The following is a 17162-nucleotide window of genomic DNA, read 5'->3' as shown; positions in this document are numbered from 1 at the left end:
GGAAAACGAGTCGTGAGCTGGGACGGTACAGTAGATGGGAGTGAGGAAAACGAGTCGTGAGCTGGGACGGTACAGTAGATGAGAGTGAGGAAAACGAGTCGTGAGCTGGGACGGTACAGTAGATGAGAGTAAGGAAAACGAGTCGTGAGCTGGGACGGTACAGTAGATGAGAGGGAGGAAAACGAGTCGTGAGCTGGGACGGTACAGTAGATGAGAGTGAGGAAAACGAGTCGTGAGCTGGGACGGTACAGTAGATGGGAGTGAGGAAAACGAGTCGTGAGCTGGGACGGTACAGTAGATGAGAGTGAGGAAGTGAGTCGTGAGCTGGGACGGTACAGTAGATGAGAGTGAGGAAAATGAGTCGTGAGCTGGGACGGTACAGTAGATGAGAGTGAGGAAAACGAGTCGTGAGCTGGGACGGTACAGTAGATGAGAGAGAGGAAATGAGTCGTGAGCTGGGACGGTACAGTAGATGAGTGAGGAAAACGAGTTGTGAGCTGGGACGGTACAGTAAATGGGAGTGAGGAAGTGAGTCGTGAGCTGGGACGGTATAGTAGATGGGAGTGAGGAAAACGAGTCGTGAGCTGGGACGGTACAGTAGATGGGAGTGTGGAAAACGAGTCGTGAGCTGGGACGGTACAGTAGATGAGAGTGAGGAAAACGAGTCGTGAGCTGGGACGGTACAGTAGATGAGAGTGAGGAAAACGAGTCGTGAGCTGGGACGGTACAGTAGATGGGAGTGAGGAAAACGAGTCGTGAGCTGGGACGGTACAGTAGATGAGAGTGAGGAAGTGAGTCGTGAGCTGGGACGGTACAGTAGATGAGAGTGAGGAAAACGTGTCGTGAGCTGGGACGGTACAGTAGGTGAGAGTGAGGAAAACGAGTCGTGAGCTGGGACGGTACAGTAGATGAGAGTGAGGAAAACGAGTCGTGAGCTGGGACGGTATAGTAGATGGGAGTGAGGAAAACGAGTCGTGAGCTGGGACGGTATAGTAGATGGGAGTGAGGAAAACGAGTCGTGAGCTGGGACGGTACAGTAGATGGGAGTGAGGAAAACGAGTCGTGAGCTGGGACGGTACAGTAGATGAGAGTGAGGAAAACGAGTCGTGAGCTGGGACGGTACAGTAGATGAGAGTGAGGAAAATGAGTCGTGAGCTGGGACGGTACAGTAGATGAGAGTGAGGAAAACGAGTCGTGAGCTGGGACGGTACAGTAGATGAGAGTGAGGAAAACGAGTCGTGAGCTGGGACGGTACAGTAGATGAGAGTGAGGAAGTGAGTCGTGAGCTGGGACGGTACAATAGATGAGAGTGAGGAAAATGAGTCGTGAGCTGGGACGGTACAGTAGATGAGAGTGAGGAAAACGAGTCGTGAGCTGGGACGGTACAGTAGATGGGAGTGAGGAAAACGAGTCGTGAGCTGGGACGGTACAGTAGATGAGAGTGAGGAAGTGAGTCGTGAGCTGGGACGGTACAGTAGATGAGAGTGAGGAAAACGAGTCGTGAGCTGGGACGGTACAGTAGATTAGAGTGAGGAAAATGAGTCGTGAGCTGGGACGGTACAGTAGATGAGAGTGAGGAAAACGAGTCGTGAGCTGGGACGGTACAGTAGATGAGAGTGAGGAAAATGAGTCGTGAGCTGGGACGGTACAGTAGATAAGAGTGAGGAAGCGAGTCGTGAGCAGGGACGGTACAGTAGATGAGAGTGAGGAAAATGAGTCGTGAGCTGGGACGGTACAGTAGATGAGAGTGAGGAAAATGAGTCGTTAGCTGGGACGGTACAGTAGATGAGAGTGAGGAAGCGAGTCGTGAGCTGGGACGGTACAGTAGATGAGAGGGAGGAAAACGAGTCGTGAGCTGGGACGGTACAGTAGATGAGAGTAAGGAAAACGAGTCGTGAGCTGGGACGGTACAGTAGATGAGAGTAAGGAAAACGAGTCGTGAGCTGGGACGGTACAGTAGATGAGAGTGAGGAAAACGAGTCGTGAGCTGGGACGGTACAGTAGATGAGAGGGAGGAAAACGAGTCGTGAGCTGGGATGGTACAGTAGATGAGAGGGAGGAAACGAGTCGTGAGCTGGGACGGTACAGTAGATAAGAGTGAGGAAGCGATTCGTGAGCTGGGACGGTACAGTAGATGAGAGTGAGGAAGCGAGTCGTGAGCTGGGACGGTACAGTAGATGAGAGTGAGGAAATGAGTCGTGAGCTGGGACGGTACAGTAGATGAGAGTGAGGAAGCGATTCGTGAGCTGGGACGGTACAGTAGATGAGAGTGAGGAAGCGAGTCGTGAGCTGGGACAGTACAGTAGATGAGAGTGAAGAAGCGAGTCGTGAGCTGGGACGGTACAGTAGATGAGAGTGAGGAAACGAGTCGTGAGCTGGAACGGTACAGCAGATGAGAGTGAGGAAGCGAGTCGTGAGCTGGGACGGTACAGTAGATGAGAGTGAGGAAGCGAGTTGTGAGCTGGGACGGTACAGTAGATGAGAGTGAGGAAACGAGTCGTGAGCTGGAACGGTACAGCAGATGAGAGTGAGGAAGCGAGTTGTGAGCTGGGACGGTACAGTAGATGAGAGTGAGGAAACGAGTCGTGAGCTGGAACGGTACAGCAGATGAGAGTGAGGAAGCGAGTCGTGAGCTGGGACGGTACAGTAGATGAGAGTGATGAAAACGAGTCGTGAGCTGGGACGGTACAGTAGATGAGAGTGAGGAAGTGGGTCGTGTGCTGGGACGGTACAGTAGATGTGAGTGAGGAAAACGAGTCGTGAGCTGGGATGGTACAGTAGATGAGAGTGAGGAAAACGAGTTCTGAACTGGGACGGTACAGTAGATGAGAGTGAGGAAGCGAGTCGTGAGCAGGTACAGTACAGTAGATGAGAGTGAGGAAGTGAGTCGTGAGCTGGGACGGCACAGTAGATGAGAGTGAGGAAAACGAGTCCGGAACGGGGACGGTACAGTAGATGAGAGTAAGGAAAACGAGTCGTGAGCTGGGACGGTACAGTAGATGAGAGTGAGGAAAACGAGTCGTGAGCTGGGACGGTACAGTAAATGAGAGTGAGGAAAACGAGTCGTGAGCTGGGACGGTACAGTAGATGAGATGGAGGAAAACGAGTCGTGTGCTGGGACGGTACAGTAGATGAGAGTGAGGAAAACGAGTCGTGAGCTGGGACGGTACAGTAGATGAGAGTGAGGAAAACGAGTCGTGAGCTGGGACGGTACAGTAGATGAGAGTGAGGAAAACGAGTCGTGTGCTGGGACGGTACAGTAGATGAGAGTGAGGAAAACGAGTCGTGAGCTGGGACGGTACAGTAGATGAGAGTGAGGAAAACGAGTCGTGAGCTGGGACGGTACAGTAGATGAGAGTGAGGAAACGAGTCGTGAGCTGGGACGGTACAGTAGATGAACGTGAGGAAGCGAGTCGTGAGCTGGGACGGTACAGTAGATGAGAGTGAGGAAGCGAGTCATGAGCTGGGATGGTACAGTAGATGATAGTGAGGAAGCGAGTCGTGAGCTGGGACGGTACAGTAGATGAGAGTGAGGAAAACGAGTCGTGAGCTGGGACGGTACAGTAGATGAGAGAGAGGAAGCGAGTCGTGAGCTGGGACGGTACAGTAGATGGGAGTGAGGAAAACGAGTCGTGAGCTGGGACGGTACAGTAGATGAGAGTGAGGAAAACGAGTCGTGAGCTGGGACGGTACAGTAGATGAGAGTAAGGAAAACGAGTCGTGAGCTGGGACGGTACAGTAGATGAGAGTGAGGAAAACGAGTCGTGAGCTGGGACGGTACAGTAGATGAGAGTGAGGAAACGAGTCATGAGCTGGGACGGTATACTAGATGAGAGAGAGGAAAACGAGTCGTGAGCTGGGACGGTACAGTAGATAAGAGTGAGGAAGTGAGTCGTGAGCTGGGACGGTACAGTAGGTGAGAGTGAGGAAAACGAGTCGTGAGCTGGGACGGTACAGTAGATGAGAGTAAGGAAAACGAGTCGTGAGCTGGGACGGTACAGTAGATGAGAGGGAGGAAAACGAGTCGTGAGCTGGGACGGTACAGTAGATGAGAGGGAGGAAAACGAGTCGTGAGCTGGGACGGTACAGTAGATGAGAGTGAGGAAAACGAGTCGTGAGCTGGGACGGTACAGTAGATGAGAGGGAGGAAAACGAGTCGTGAGCTGGGACGGTACAGTAGATGAGAGTGAGGAAAACGAGTCGTGAGCTGGGACGGTACAGTAGATGAGAGTGAGGAAAACGAGTCGTGAGCTGGGACGGTACAGTAGATGAGAGGGAGGAAAACGAGTCGTGAGCTGGGATGGTACAGTAGATGAGAGTGAGGAAAATGAGTTGTGAGCTGGGACGGTACAGTAGATGAGTGTGAGGAAGCGAGTCGTGAGCTGGGACGGTACAGTAGATGAGAGTGAGGAAAATGAGTCGTGAGCTGGCACGGTACAGTAGATGAGAGTGAGGAAAACGAGTCGTGAGCTGGGACGGTACAGTAGATAAGAGTGAGGAAGTGAGTCGTGAGCTGGGACGGTACAGTAGGTGAGAGTGAGGAAAACGAGTCGTGAGCTGGGACGGTACAGTAGATGAGAGTGAGGAAAACGAGTCGTGAGCTGGGACGGTACAGTAGATGAGAGTGAGGAAAACGAGTCGTGAGCTGGGACGGTACAGTAGATAAGAGTGAGGAAGTGAGTCGTGAGCTGGGACGGTAGAGTAGGTGAGATTGAGGAAAACGAGTCGTGAGCTGGGACGGTACAGTAGTTGAGAGTGAGGAAAACGAGTCGTGAGCTGGGACGGTACAGTAGATAAGAGTGAGGAAGTGAGTCTTGAGCTGGGACGGTACAGTAGATGAAATTGAGGAAAACGAGTCGTGAGCTGGGACGGTATACTAGATGAGAGTGAGGAAGCGAGTCGTGAGCTGGGACGGTACAGTAGATGAGAGTGAGGAAAACGAGTCGTGAGCTGGGACGGTACAGTAGATAAGAGTGAGGAAGTGAGTCGTGAGCTGGGACGGTACAGTAGGTGAGAGTGAGGAAAACGAGTCGTGAGCTGGGACGGTACAGTAGATGAGAGTGAGGAAAACGAGTCGTGAGCTGGGACGGTACAGTAGATGAGAGGGAGGAAAACGAGTCGTGAGCTGGGACGGTACAGTAGATGAGAGTGAGGAAAACGAGTCGTGAGCTGGGACGGTACAGTAGATGAGAGTGAGGAAAACGAGTCGTGAGCTGGGACGGTACAGTAGATGAGAGGGAGGAAAACGAGTCGTGAGCTGGGACGGTATAGTAGATGAGAGTGAGGAAAATGAGTTGTGAGCTGGGACGGTACAGTAGATGAGTGTGAGGAAGCGAGTCGTGAGCTGGGACGGTACAGTAGATGAGAGTGAGGAAAATGAGTCGTGAGCTGGCACGGTACAGTAGATGAGAGTGAGGAAAACGAGTCGTGAGCTGGGACGGTACAGTAGATAAGAGTGAGGAAGTGAGTCGTGAGCTGGGACGGTACAGTAGGTGAGAGTGAGGAAAACGAGTCGTGAGCTGGGACGGTACAGTAGATGAGAGTGAGGAAAACGAGTCGTGAGCTGGGACGGTACAGTAGGTAAGAGTGAGGAAGTGAGTCTTGAGCTGGGACGGTACAGTAGATGAAATTGAGGAAAACGAGTCGTGAGCTGGGACGGTACAGTAGATGAGAGTGAGGAAGTGAGTCTTGAGCTGGGACGGTACAGTAGATGAAATTGAGGAAAACGAGTCGTGAGCTGGGACGGTACAGTAGATGAGAGTGAGGAAGTGAGTCTTGAGCTGGTACGGTACAGTAGATGAGAGGGAGGAAAACGAGTCGTGAGCTGGGACGGTACAGTAGATGAGAGTGAGGAAACGAGTCGTGAGCTGGGACGGTGCAGTAGATGAGAGTGAGGAAAACGAGTCGTGAGCTGGGACGGTACAGTAGATGAGAGTGAGGAAACGAGTCGTGAGCTGGGACGGTACAGTAAATGGGAGTGAGGAAGCGAGTCGTGAGCTGGGACGGTACAGTAGATGAGAGTGATGAAAACGAGTCGTGAGCTGGGACGGTACAGTAGATGAGAGTGAGGAAAACGGGTCGTGAGCTGGGACGGTACAGTAGGTGAGAGTGAGGAAAACGAGTCGTGAGCTGGGACGGTACAGTAGATGAGAGTGAGGAAAACGAGTCGTGAGCTGGGACGGTACAGTAGGTGAGAGTGAGGAAAACGAGTCGTGAGCTGGGATGGTACAGTAGGTGAGAGTGGGGAAAACGAGTCGTGAGCTGGGACGGTACAGTAGATGAGAGTGAGGAAGCGAGTCGTGAGCTGGGACGGTACAGTAGATGAGAGTGAGGAAATGAGTCGTGAGCTGGGACGGTACAGTAGATGATAGTGAGGAAAACGAGTCGTGAGCTGGGACGGTACAGTAGATGAGAGTGAGGAAAACGAGTCGTGAGCTGGGACGGTACAGTAGGTGAGAGTGAGGAAAACGAGTCGTGAGCTGGGACGGTACAGTAGGTGAGAGTGAGGAAACGAGTCGTGAGCTGGGACGGTACAGTAGATGAGAGTGAGGAAAATGAGTCGTGAGCTGGGACGGTACAGTAGGTGAGAGTGAGGAAAATGAGTCGTGAGCTGGGACGGTACAGTAGATAAGAGTGAGGAAGCGAGTCGTGAGCAGGGACGGTACAGTAGATGAGAGTGAGGAAAATGAGTCGTGAGCTGGGACGGTACAGTAGATGAGAGTGAGGAAGCGAGTCATGAGCTGGGACGGTACAGTAGATGAGAGTGAGGAAACGAGTCGTGAGCTGGGACGGTACAGTAGATGAGAGTGAGGAAAATGAGTCGTGAGCTGGGACGGTACAGTAGATGAGAGTGAGGAAACGAGTCGTGAGCTGGGACGGTACAGCAGATGAGAGTGAGGAAACGAGTCGTGAGCTGGGACGGTACAGTAGGTGAGAGTGAGGAAACGAGTCGTGAGCTGGGACGGTACAGTAGATGAGAGTGAGGAAAACGAGTCGTGAGCTGGGACGGTACAGTAGATGAGAGTGAGGAAGTGAGTCGTGAGCTGGGACGGTACAGTAGATGAGAGTGAGGAAAACGAGTCGTGAGCTGGGACGGTACAGTAGGTGAGAGTGAGGAAAACGAGTCGTGAGCTTGGACGGTACAGTAGGTGAGAGTGAGGAAACGAGTCGTGAGCTGGGACGGTACAGTAGATGAGAGTGAGGAAAACGAGTCGTGAGCTGGGACGGTACAGTAGATGAGAGTGAGGAAAAGGAGTCGTGAGCTGGGACGGTACAGTATATGAGAGTGAGGAAAACGAGTCGTGAGCTGGGACGGTACAGTAGATGAGAGTGAGGAAAACGAGTCGTGAGCTGGGACGGTACAGTAGATGAGAGTGAGGAAAACGAGTCGTGAGCTGGGACTGTACAGTAGATGAGAGTGAGGAAAACGAGTCGTGAGCTGGGACGGTACAGTAGATGAGAGTGAGGAAAACGAGTCGTGAGCTGGGACGGTACAGTAGATGAGATTGAGGAAGCGATTCGTGAGCTGGGACGGTACAGTAGATGAGAGTGAGGAAGCGAGTCGTGAGCTGGGACGGTACAGTAGATGAGAGTGAGGAAAATGAGTCGTGAGCTGGGACGGTACAGTAGATGAGAGTGAGGAAAACGAGTCGTGAGCTGGGACGGTACAGTAGATGAGAGTGAGGAAAACGACTCATGAGCTGGGACGGTACAGTCGGTGAGAGTGAGGAAACGAGTCGTGAGCTGGGACGGTGCAGTAGATGAGAGTGAGGAAAATGAGTTGTGAGCTGGGACAGTACAGTAGATGTGAGTGAGGAAAATGAGTCGTGAGCTGGGACGGTACAGTAGATGAGAGTGAAGAAGCGATTCGTGAGCTGGGACGGTACAGTAGATGAGATTGAGGAAGTGGGTCGTGAGCTGGGACGGTACAGTAGATGAGAGTGAGGAAAACGAGTCGTGAGCTGGGACGGTACAGTAGATGAGAGTGAGGTAGCGAGTCGTGAGCTGGGACGGTACAGTAGATGAGAGTGAGGAAAACGAGTCGTGAGCTGGGACCGTACAGTAGATAAGAGTGAGGAAAACGAGTCGTGAGCTGGGACGGTACAGTAGATGAGATTGAGGAAAACGAGTCGTGAGCTGGGACGGTACAGTAGATGAGAGTGAGGAAAACGAGTCGTGAGCTGGGACGGTACAGTAGATGAGAGTGAGGAAAACGAGTCGTGAGCTGGGACGGTACAGTAGATGATAGTGAGGAAGCGAGTCGTGAGCTGGGACGGTACAGTAGATGAGAGTGAGGAAAACGAGTCGTGAGCTGGGACGGTACAGTAGATGAGAGTGAGGAAGTGAGTCGTGAGCTGGGACGGTACAGTAGATGAGAGTGAGGAAAACGAGTCGTGAGCTGGGACGGTACAGTAGATGAGATTGAGGAAGTGGATCGTGAGCTGGGACGGTACAGTCGGTGAGAGTGAGGAAGCGAGTCATGAGCTGGAGCACTCTGGGCTGTTGTAATAAAATGATCTGTATGAATGGTTCACAAAGTTTTTCACTGTACCTCGGTACACGTGACAGGAAAGAAAGATTAGTTTTATTTGCCCCATTTATTTTGAAACATACGGTTTGAAGTTTTGTGGGGGCAGCCTGCAAGTGTCACCACACTTCTGGCCCCCACATTGCGTGCCCACAGTTTACGAACCCTCACCGGTGCCAGGCTTCGGAATGTGGGAGGAACTGGAGCACCCGCAGGAAACGCGTGGTCAAGTGGAGAACGTGCAAACTCCTTACATACAGCTACGAGAACTCACCCCACTCGCTGGCACTGTAAAGAACTGTGCTGTTGAGCCGCCCTGATAATAAACCAGCAAGCAATTTCCGAGAGCGAGCGAGCGTCTGCTGTGTGGGACCGGATTGCAACAGCTGGATTGCAGTCTGCGTCAGATGAGCCACTCTGTCCAAGCAGGGGGCATCATCGCCCCACGGCAGCTTCTGTGACAGGACGGCTGAAAGCTTTGGCCATGAACCGGGCAGCAGGGAGCTCGTTCCTCTGCATTTCAGGCTGTTCCTTCGTCCTGCCACCTAGCAGCTCATGCACAGTGTGCAATGGGTCAGTGTGGGGGGTATTTCTCTCTGTCTCTGACTCTTGGAGTGTGTGGTGGGAGCTTCAGTCTCTGTCTAACCCCGGGAGAGTGTGGAGGAAACTTCACTCTGTGTCTGACCGGAGGAGTGAGTGAATAGGACAGTACAAAGAGAGCTTTTTTCTCTGTCCAACCCTGGAGTGTGTGATGAGTCAGTGGAGAGGGAGATTCACTCTGTGTCTGACCCCGGGAGTGTGTGATGGGACAGTGTGGAGGGAGCTTCACTCTGTGTCTGACCCCGGGAGTGTGTGATGGGACGGTGTGGAGGGAGATTCACTCTGTGTCTGACCCCGGGAGTGTGTGATGGGACAGTGTGGAGGGAGCTTCACTCTGTGTCTGACCCCGGGAGTGTGTGATGGGACGGTGTGGAGGGAGATTCACTCTGTGTTTGACCTTGGGAGTGTGTGATGGGACGGTGTGGAGGGAGATTCACTCTGTGACTGACCCCGGGAGTGTGTAATGGGATGGTGTGGAGGGAGATTCACTCTGTGTCTGACCCCGGGAGTGTGTGATGGGATGGTGTGGAGGGAGCTTCACTCGTGTCTGACCCTGGGAATGTGTGATGGGACGGTGTGGAGGGAGCTTCACTCTGTGTCTGACCCCGGGATTGTGTGATGGGACGGTGTGGAGGGAGATTCACTCTGTGTCTGACCCCGGGAGTGTGTGATGGGACGGTGTGGAGGGAGTTTCACTCTGTGTCTGACCCCGGGAGTGTGTGATGAGTCAGTGTAGAGGGAGCTTCACTCTGTGTCTGACCCCGGGAGTGTGTGATGGGACGGTGTGGAGGGAGCTTCACTCTGTGTCTGACCCCGGGAGTGTGTGATGGTACGGTGTGGAGGGAGCTTCACTCTGTGACTGACCCCGGGAGTGTGTGATGGGACGGTGTGGAGGGAGATTCACTCTGTGTCTGACCCCGGGAGTGTGTGATGGGATGGTGTAGAGGGAGCTTCACTCTGTGTCTGACTCCGGGAGTGTGTGATGGGACGGTGTGGAGGGAGTTTCACTCTGTGTCTGACCCCGGGAGTGTGTGATGGGATGGTGTAGAGGGAGCTTCACTCTGTGTCTGACTCCGGGAGTGTGTGATGGGACGGTGTGGAGGGAGTTTCACTCTGTGTCTGACCCCGGGAGTGTGTGATGGGACGGTGTGGAGGGAGTTTCACTCTGTGTCTGACCCCGGGAGTGTGTGATGAGTCAGTGTAGAGGGAGCTTCACTCTGTGTCTGACCCCGGGAGTGTGTGATGGGACGGTGTGGAGGGAGTTTCACTCTGTGTCTGATCCTGGGAGTGTGTGATGGGACGGTGTGGAGGGAGCTCCAGTCTGTGTCGGAACCTGGAACCTGGTTTGATGTTGCTCTTTTAGCTTTGAGTGAAGTACTCTGTGCTGTACTAAACTATGACTCTGTTCTGTCTGTAACCTGTGTGAACTCTGTCTTGTGATCACGCCCATCTGGTGACAGCAGTTCTGTGAGTTACTGACGTTGTGCTAGGTAATTGCAAAAATCAATTATAAAACCGGTCTCCTGATTAACCGCTGCACTTTGTAATAAATTTGCCGCGGCGCAGTGTTCCTGTCACTGAGACTGTTTTCAAGGTCATTCCATGCTGTGCCAGATGAAATCTGCACTGCCTTCTAGTACAGCAATGAGACAGGCCATTCAGACTATCATGTGCATTCTAACCCGCTTGCCCACGTACACAAACCAATTTGGATTCAGGCTGCATTTTCCGATCCTTTGCCTATTTAATTGTCTGTCTAAATGTCGTTTAATTGTATTGATACATCTGTATTCACCATCTCCTCTGGCAGCTCATTGCATATACCAACAATACACAGTATTAAAGCTTGTTTAATGTCATTTCTCCTACACAAGCGTCAACAAGATAAAGAACGCAAGAATAAAAAACACAATAAATATAAAAATATAAGATAGCTTATACTGATTGATTGTATGTCCATAAAGTGACGCTAGACACAGGAGTGTCTTTACGTAAGGTGACTCTGACAGGAAATTATAAAGTAGTGGTGGTTGGGGGAGTGGAGGGGTGGGTTAGTGGGTGGAGGTGTTGATCAGCCTCACTGCTTGGGGAAAGTAACTGTTTTTGAGTCTGGTGGTCCTGGTGTGGATGCTGCATGGCCTCCTTCCTGATGGGAGTGGGACAAACAGTCCATGAGCAGGGTGGGTGGGATCCTTCATGATGTTACTGTCCCTTTTCCCACACCCTTCTGTATATATGTCCTTTGATGGTGGGTAAGCTGGTGTCAATAATCCACTTACTCTCAGATCCACTTGAAAGCTCCTTTCTCTCACTTTAAGCCCATACCCTCGGTTTTATGTTCCCTCACCATGGGGAAAAATTCTGGCTGTCTTCTACCTATGCCTCTTAACACCTCTATCAGGTCAGCTGTCAGGGGACACAGCACAGTAAAACTACTAGTAGCAGCAGTAACATGCTCGGACTGAAAGGAAGAACTCATTGTGTCATTTGAAGACAATAATCATTAATGGTAGTCACTGATGCAATTTCAGGACCTACAGCTTAGCTGTCTGTGTTGGAAGTTTGGGAAGATACTGCTTTAGAAATAAAAGAGGTTCTGCAGATGCTGAAAATCCAGAGCAATATGGACAAATTATTGGAGGAATTTAGCAGGTCATGCAGCCTCTATGGAGAGGAATAAACCGTTGACATTTCGGGCTGAGACCTTTCATCGAGACTGCACAGGAAGGGGGAAAATGCCAGAATAAGAAGATGGGGGGAGGGAAAGGAGCACAATCTATAGGTGAAGCTAGATTGGTGGGAGTGGGACAAAGTGAGAAGCTGAGAGGTGATTGGAGAAAAAGCTAAAGGCCTGAAGAAGAAGGGCTGTGATAGGAGAAGAAAGTGGATCACAGAGAAAGGAAGGGAGGAAGGGCATCGGGGGAGGCAATAGGTAGGTGAGGAGAAGAGTTAAAAGGCTGGAGTGGAGAATTGAAGAAGAAGGAAAGGGGAGGGAAAAAAATAACCAGAAGGTGAACAAATCGATGTTCATATCATCAAGCTGCATGTTTTAGAAATGCTTCACCTTCCTACATGTCATTTTGGATTTCTCTCTACACACATCAAGATGATCAGAATCAGGTTTATTACATCACACGAGCATAGAACATGAAATTTTATGTTTGCGGCAGCAGTCCAATGCAAAGCCATAAAATTACTGTAATTGCAAAATAAGTAAACGGCGCTATCTAAGACATTACAACGTAGTGTTCATGGACTATTCAGAGATCTGATGGCAGGGGGAAGAAGATGATCCTAAAACACTGAGTGTGGGTCTTCAGACTCCTGCACCTCCTTCTTGATGTTAGTAACGAGAAGAGGACATGTCTTGGCTGGTTGAGGGTCTTTCGTGATGGATACCACCTTCTTGAGGCCCTCAAGTTGAAGCCTCCTGCCTTTCACACTCTAGAACAGGGGTGTCAAACTCATTTTAGGTCACGGGCCAGATTGAGCAAAATGCGGCTTCATGCGGGCCGGATCAGTCGGACGCGTGCGAACGCAGCTTTCGTTGCCTCCGTTTTTTCAGCCTGCTCTCATGTGTCTCAGTCTCTGCTATAACTACAAAGTGTTTCACTTTACAAATTCCGTTTCTTATGAAGAAGACTGCCGAGCAAGACTGCCGAATAAACACTAAAAACTCTGAAAACTTGGTACCTGAATAAACTCAGCATTAGCCATATCATACGCCATAGGCGCTTCGATTACTGGGGCCAGCTTTAATAGTAATTAGATATTATCTCGCGGGCCAAAGATAATTCCACCGCGGGCCGGATTTGGCCCGCGGGCCTTGAGTTTGACATATATGCTCTAGAACATAGAACAGTACAGCAAACTACAGGCCCTTCGGCCCACGATGTTATGCCGACCTTTTATCCTACTCTAAGATCAGTCTAACCCTTCCCTGCCACAAAGCCCTCTATTTTTCTATCATCCATGTGCCTGTATGTGTCTGTCTCAAAGTCTTTTAACTGTCCCTAACGTCTCTGCTTCTACCACCGTCCCTGGCAGTGTGTTCCACACATCCACACTCACTGTGTAAAAAGATCCTACCTCGGACACCCTTTATATTTTCTAACAATCACCTTAAAATCATGCCCTCTCATGTTAGCCACCCCATTCCCCACACTCCAATGACGGCCCCTCTGCTTAAACTGAACTTCTTCTTATTGGTCCTTAATATGCACAATCCGATGTCTGCTCCGGACTGTGGTGCACAAAATGTGCTGTCTGCATCTTTCAAACTCCTTCTCCCCTATGCAATCCAGTGTCTCCTCGGGACGGTGGCACAAACAATATTAAATTAGTACTCTTTTTGCGAGGACTAGAATTCAAAAGCAAGGGTGTGATACTGAGTCTTCATAAAGCACTGGTTAAACTGCACTTGGAGTATGTGAGCAATTTTGGGCCCCTTAAGAAGAGATGTGCTGGCTTTGGAGAGGGCAGTGAGGAGGTTCATGAGAATTATCTCAGGAATGAAAGGGTTAATATGAAAAGCATTTGATGGCTCTGAACCTGTACCTGCTGAAGTTCTAGAAGAATGAGAGGGGATCTCATAGAAGCCTATCAAATACTGAAAGGCCTAGACAGAGTGGATGTGGAGAGGATGTGTCCTATAGTGGGGGAGTTGAGGACCAGAGGGCACAGCCTCAAAATAGAGGGGTGTCTATTTAAAACACAGATGAGGAGGATTTCTTCAGCCAGAGAGAGGGAGGTGAATCTGGGATTCATTGCCACAGACAGCTGTGGAAGCCAAGTCATTGAGTATATTTAAAGCAGAGGTTGATAGGATCTTGATTAATCAGCGTGTCAAAGGATACAGGGAGCAGTCAGGAGAATGGGGTTAAGAGGAATAATGGATCAGCCACGAAGAAATGGCAGAGCTGACTATATATATACACACGTACAACTTATAAATGCATAATAATATGTATGTGTGTGTGAATTGTATATATATATTTGTAATTTGTATTTTTTAATTATGTATTGCACTGTACCGTTGCTTGCAAACAGCAGATTCACAACATATGCCCGCGATACTAAACCTGCAGTGAATGACAGTTTCCCCCATCGTCCCAGTCTGCATCTATTCAGGGATTCCTGCCACAAAGCCTACCATTTCTCCGCACCATTCTTCAGTATAAATGTGTCACCTTTTGTGAACAGGTGTGATCGCATGTTACACACCAGCACACACCCTGGCTGGAGAGGAATCTGTTCTCTTGTAGGGTCTGACTCCAGCAGAGAGCCACAAAGCCTTTTACCAAAGTACATCCCTTTCTAGAGAAAATACAATGGCATTCAGGAAATTCTCAGGCTCCGCTGGGACTCATTCTTTGGAAGTGTTGGTGGGAGGAGGTTATCTCGTGTGTGTGGGATTCCCTCTGGGGGTGTGTGCTGGACACACTGTCGACAAGGAGGGTGTTAAATGGTGCTCGGGAAGGAGAGTGCGGATGGGAGAGGGAATGCAGCTCTGGAAAAGAATGACGTGTGCGTGGTGATTAATACAATCGCTTGTCGCCCCATTCAGAATACCTGGCAGTGGGGCTGCAGTTCTCTGCTCACGGGGGCACTCACTGCCGTGGGATTCAGCTGCTGTAGACGGGGCTGAGTGTCTCCTTGCCGGGCTGCCAGGGGAGACGTTTTTCTTCCAGGAAGTAGCACAGCTGCTGAGAGCCGGCGTCAGGCCCGTCACAGTGACATAACGGTGCTGTGAATGAAATCCGGCCTCCTTGCACTGACACCGCGGGCCTGTACCTACCGTGAGGCGTGAGCTGTGTCCTCTGGGATGGGGGAGGGTGTGTCCGTGTGTCTGAGAATGGATGTAGATGCTGTGTAAGTGTCCTCAGTCTGCTTGTGCTAATGGGTGTGGAGAGGCAAACGTGTTACTTCATGGATGGTGATATGTGTGTGAGGGTGTGTGTGTATGTGTAAAAGGGTGATTGGTTGTGTGTGTGTGTGTGTGAGAGGGCAATTGGTTGTGTGTGTGTGTGTGAGAGGGCAATTGGTTGTGTGTGTGTGTGTAAGGGTGATTGGTTGTGTGTATGCCTGCAAGCATGCAGGCACAAGATCACAGGTTCCCAGGGAGAGTGTCAGTATTTAAAGGGGCCCTGGGAGTTTGTCAGCATTAACAGGGGGTCCCGGGGAGTGTGTCATTACTTATAGGGGGTCCCGGGGAGTGTGTCATTACTTGTAGGGGGTTCTGGGGAGTGTGTCGGTATATACAGGGGCCCTGGGAGTGTGTCAGTATTTGCAGTGAATTCTGGGGAGTGTGTCGTTATTTATAGGGGGTTTTGGGGAGGAGGGATTATGTCATTATTTAAGGAGGGTGCACAAAATGTGTTCGTATTTACAGGAACTTCTGGGGATGTGGCAGTGTTTACAGGGATTAACCGGATATGTCAGGGTTCACAGTGGGATGCCGGTGTGTCAGTATTTACAGTACCTGGGTCCACAAGAAATTGCCGTGTTTACAGGGTTTTATGACTGAATTGGATAATCATTTCATTTTAAAATGTTCTCAGTGTGTATCCCTATGGCCCTGACTGTCCTGTTGTGCATTTATAAAGGTTTGCATTTGTTAAAACTCTTCTGGTGGTGGGCACGTCTGTCCTGTCTCCCTACCGGTGAATTAACCCTGCCCTCTCTGTTTCAGTGTGATGTGACTGAGGGGAGATGGAGGGGAGGCACCTACAAACGGGATGATCCAGGAGGAATCTGACCGGATAGACAAAGACACGCCTGAGTGGAGTTAACCCTTCACTTCCCCCCTGAACCCACCATCCCCAACCATCCCCCCCACCCACATTTCACACCCACCCCGCCCCCACCCCAGTCTCTCCCACCCAGTATCCAGTCTGCGGAGCGTGTGGAAAGAATGAGCTGGCTGAGTAAGTTGAACCCCAGGAGCAGCGGGAACAGGGCGACCCGTTCCACAAGACAGCAGAGCCCGGTTACTGCCGACCCTGAGACCTGCTTCATGGTGTTTAGAAATCACTGGGCCCAGGTAAGAAATGGATGTGGAGAAGATGTTTCCAAAAGTGGCCGAGCCTTGGACCAGAGGGTACTGCCTCAGGTGTACAGGTGTTTAGAGAAGAGATGAGGAGGAATTTCTTTAGCCAGAGGGTGGTACATCTGTGGAATCTGTTGCCACAGATGGCTATGGAGGCCAAGTCATTGATAGTGGTGATTGATAGGTTCAAGATTAGTCGGGGCATCAACGGCTATGGAGAGAAGACAGGAGAATGGGGTTGAGGGGGAAGATGATGGAATGGTTGAGTCAATTGTACTCACTCCCAGTCCACTTCTGTGGCCTCTCAGTTGTGCGAGACATTGGTGAGACCCCACATGGAGTAGTGTGTATGGTCTTGGTCATGCTCTTACAGAAAAGACCTCGTTAGATCGCACCAGTTTGTATGTTCACGTGCGGGTCTCCTCCAGGCACTCTGGTTACAGGAGGGCAAAAATTCACCAGGATGTTGCTGGGACTCAATGGCCTGAATTATAGAGAGAGGTTATGCAGCCTGGGATTTTATTCCTTGCCGTGTAGGAGTCTGAGGGGTGATGTGACAGAGGTGTTTAGGGCCATATGCACATTGTTTTTCCCAGGGAAAGGAAACCAAAAGTGATATGGTCATAAAGTTGTTGGTCATAAACTAAACCTTTGTCCTTAATAAATTAAAGTATTGAGTGCAGCAGTTGTGATGTCGTGTTGATGCTGTTAAAACATTGGTGAGGCCTAATTTAGAGTATTGTTTGCAGTACCTACTGGAAGGATATCAATAAGATTGAAAGAGTACAGAGCAAATTTACAAAGTAGCACTTTGAGTTATACAAAAAGGTTAAATAGGTTAGGACTTTATTCCCTGGAGCGTAGGAGAATGAGGGGAGGTTTGATAGAAGTATACAAGATTATGAGGGGTATAGAAGTAAATGCAAGCAGGCTTTCCCACTGAGGCTGGGTGAGACTACAACTAGAGGTCATGGGTTAAGGGTAAAG

General features: G+C 50.5%; 1 protein-coding gene across 5 annotated transcripts in view; it reads left to right on the top strand.

The window, feature by feature from the left end:
• Nucleotides 1-17162, top strand: part of fhip1b (FHF complex subunit HOOK interacting protein 1B) — a 183701-nt gene that overhangs the window by 102299 nt on the left and 64240 nt on the right. For all 5 annotated transcript variants that reach the window (XM_073044414.1, XM_073044410.1, XM_073044411.1 and 2 more), the window contains one exon: nt 15819-16169. In XM_073044414.1, coding sequence (XP_072900515.1) covers nt 16041-16169 — 129 coding nt within the window. In that variant the 5' untranslated portion in view covers nt 15819-16040. The remainder of the gene's footprint in view (nt 1-15818; nt 16170-17162) is intronic.

The sequence above is a fragment of the Hemitrygon akajei genome, chromosome 4 (genome assembly GCF_048418815.1).
Source record: "Hemitrygon akajei chromosome 4, sHemAka1.3, whole genome shotgun sequence".
Lineage (NCBI taxonomy): Eukaryota > Metazoa > Chordata > Chondrichthyes > Myliobatiformes > Dasyatidae > Hemitrygon > Hemitrygon akajei.
The sequence above is the reverse complement of the archived record's forward strand: the minus strand, read 5'-3'. Positions and strand labels throughout refer to the sequence as shown.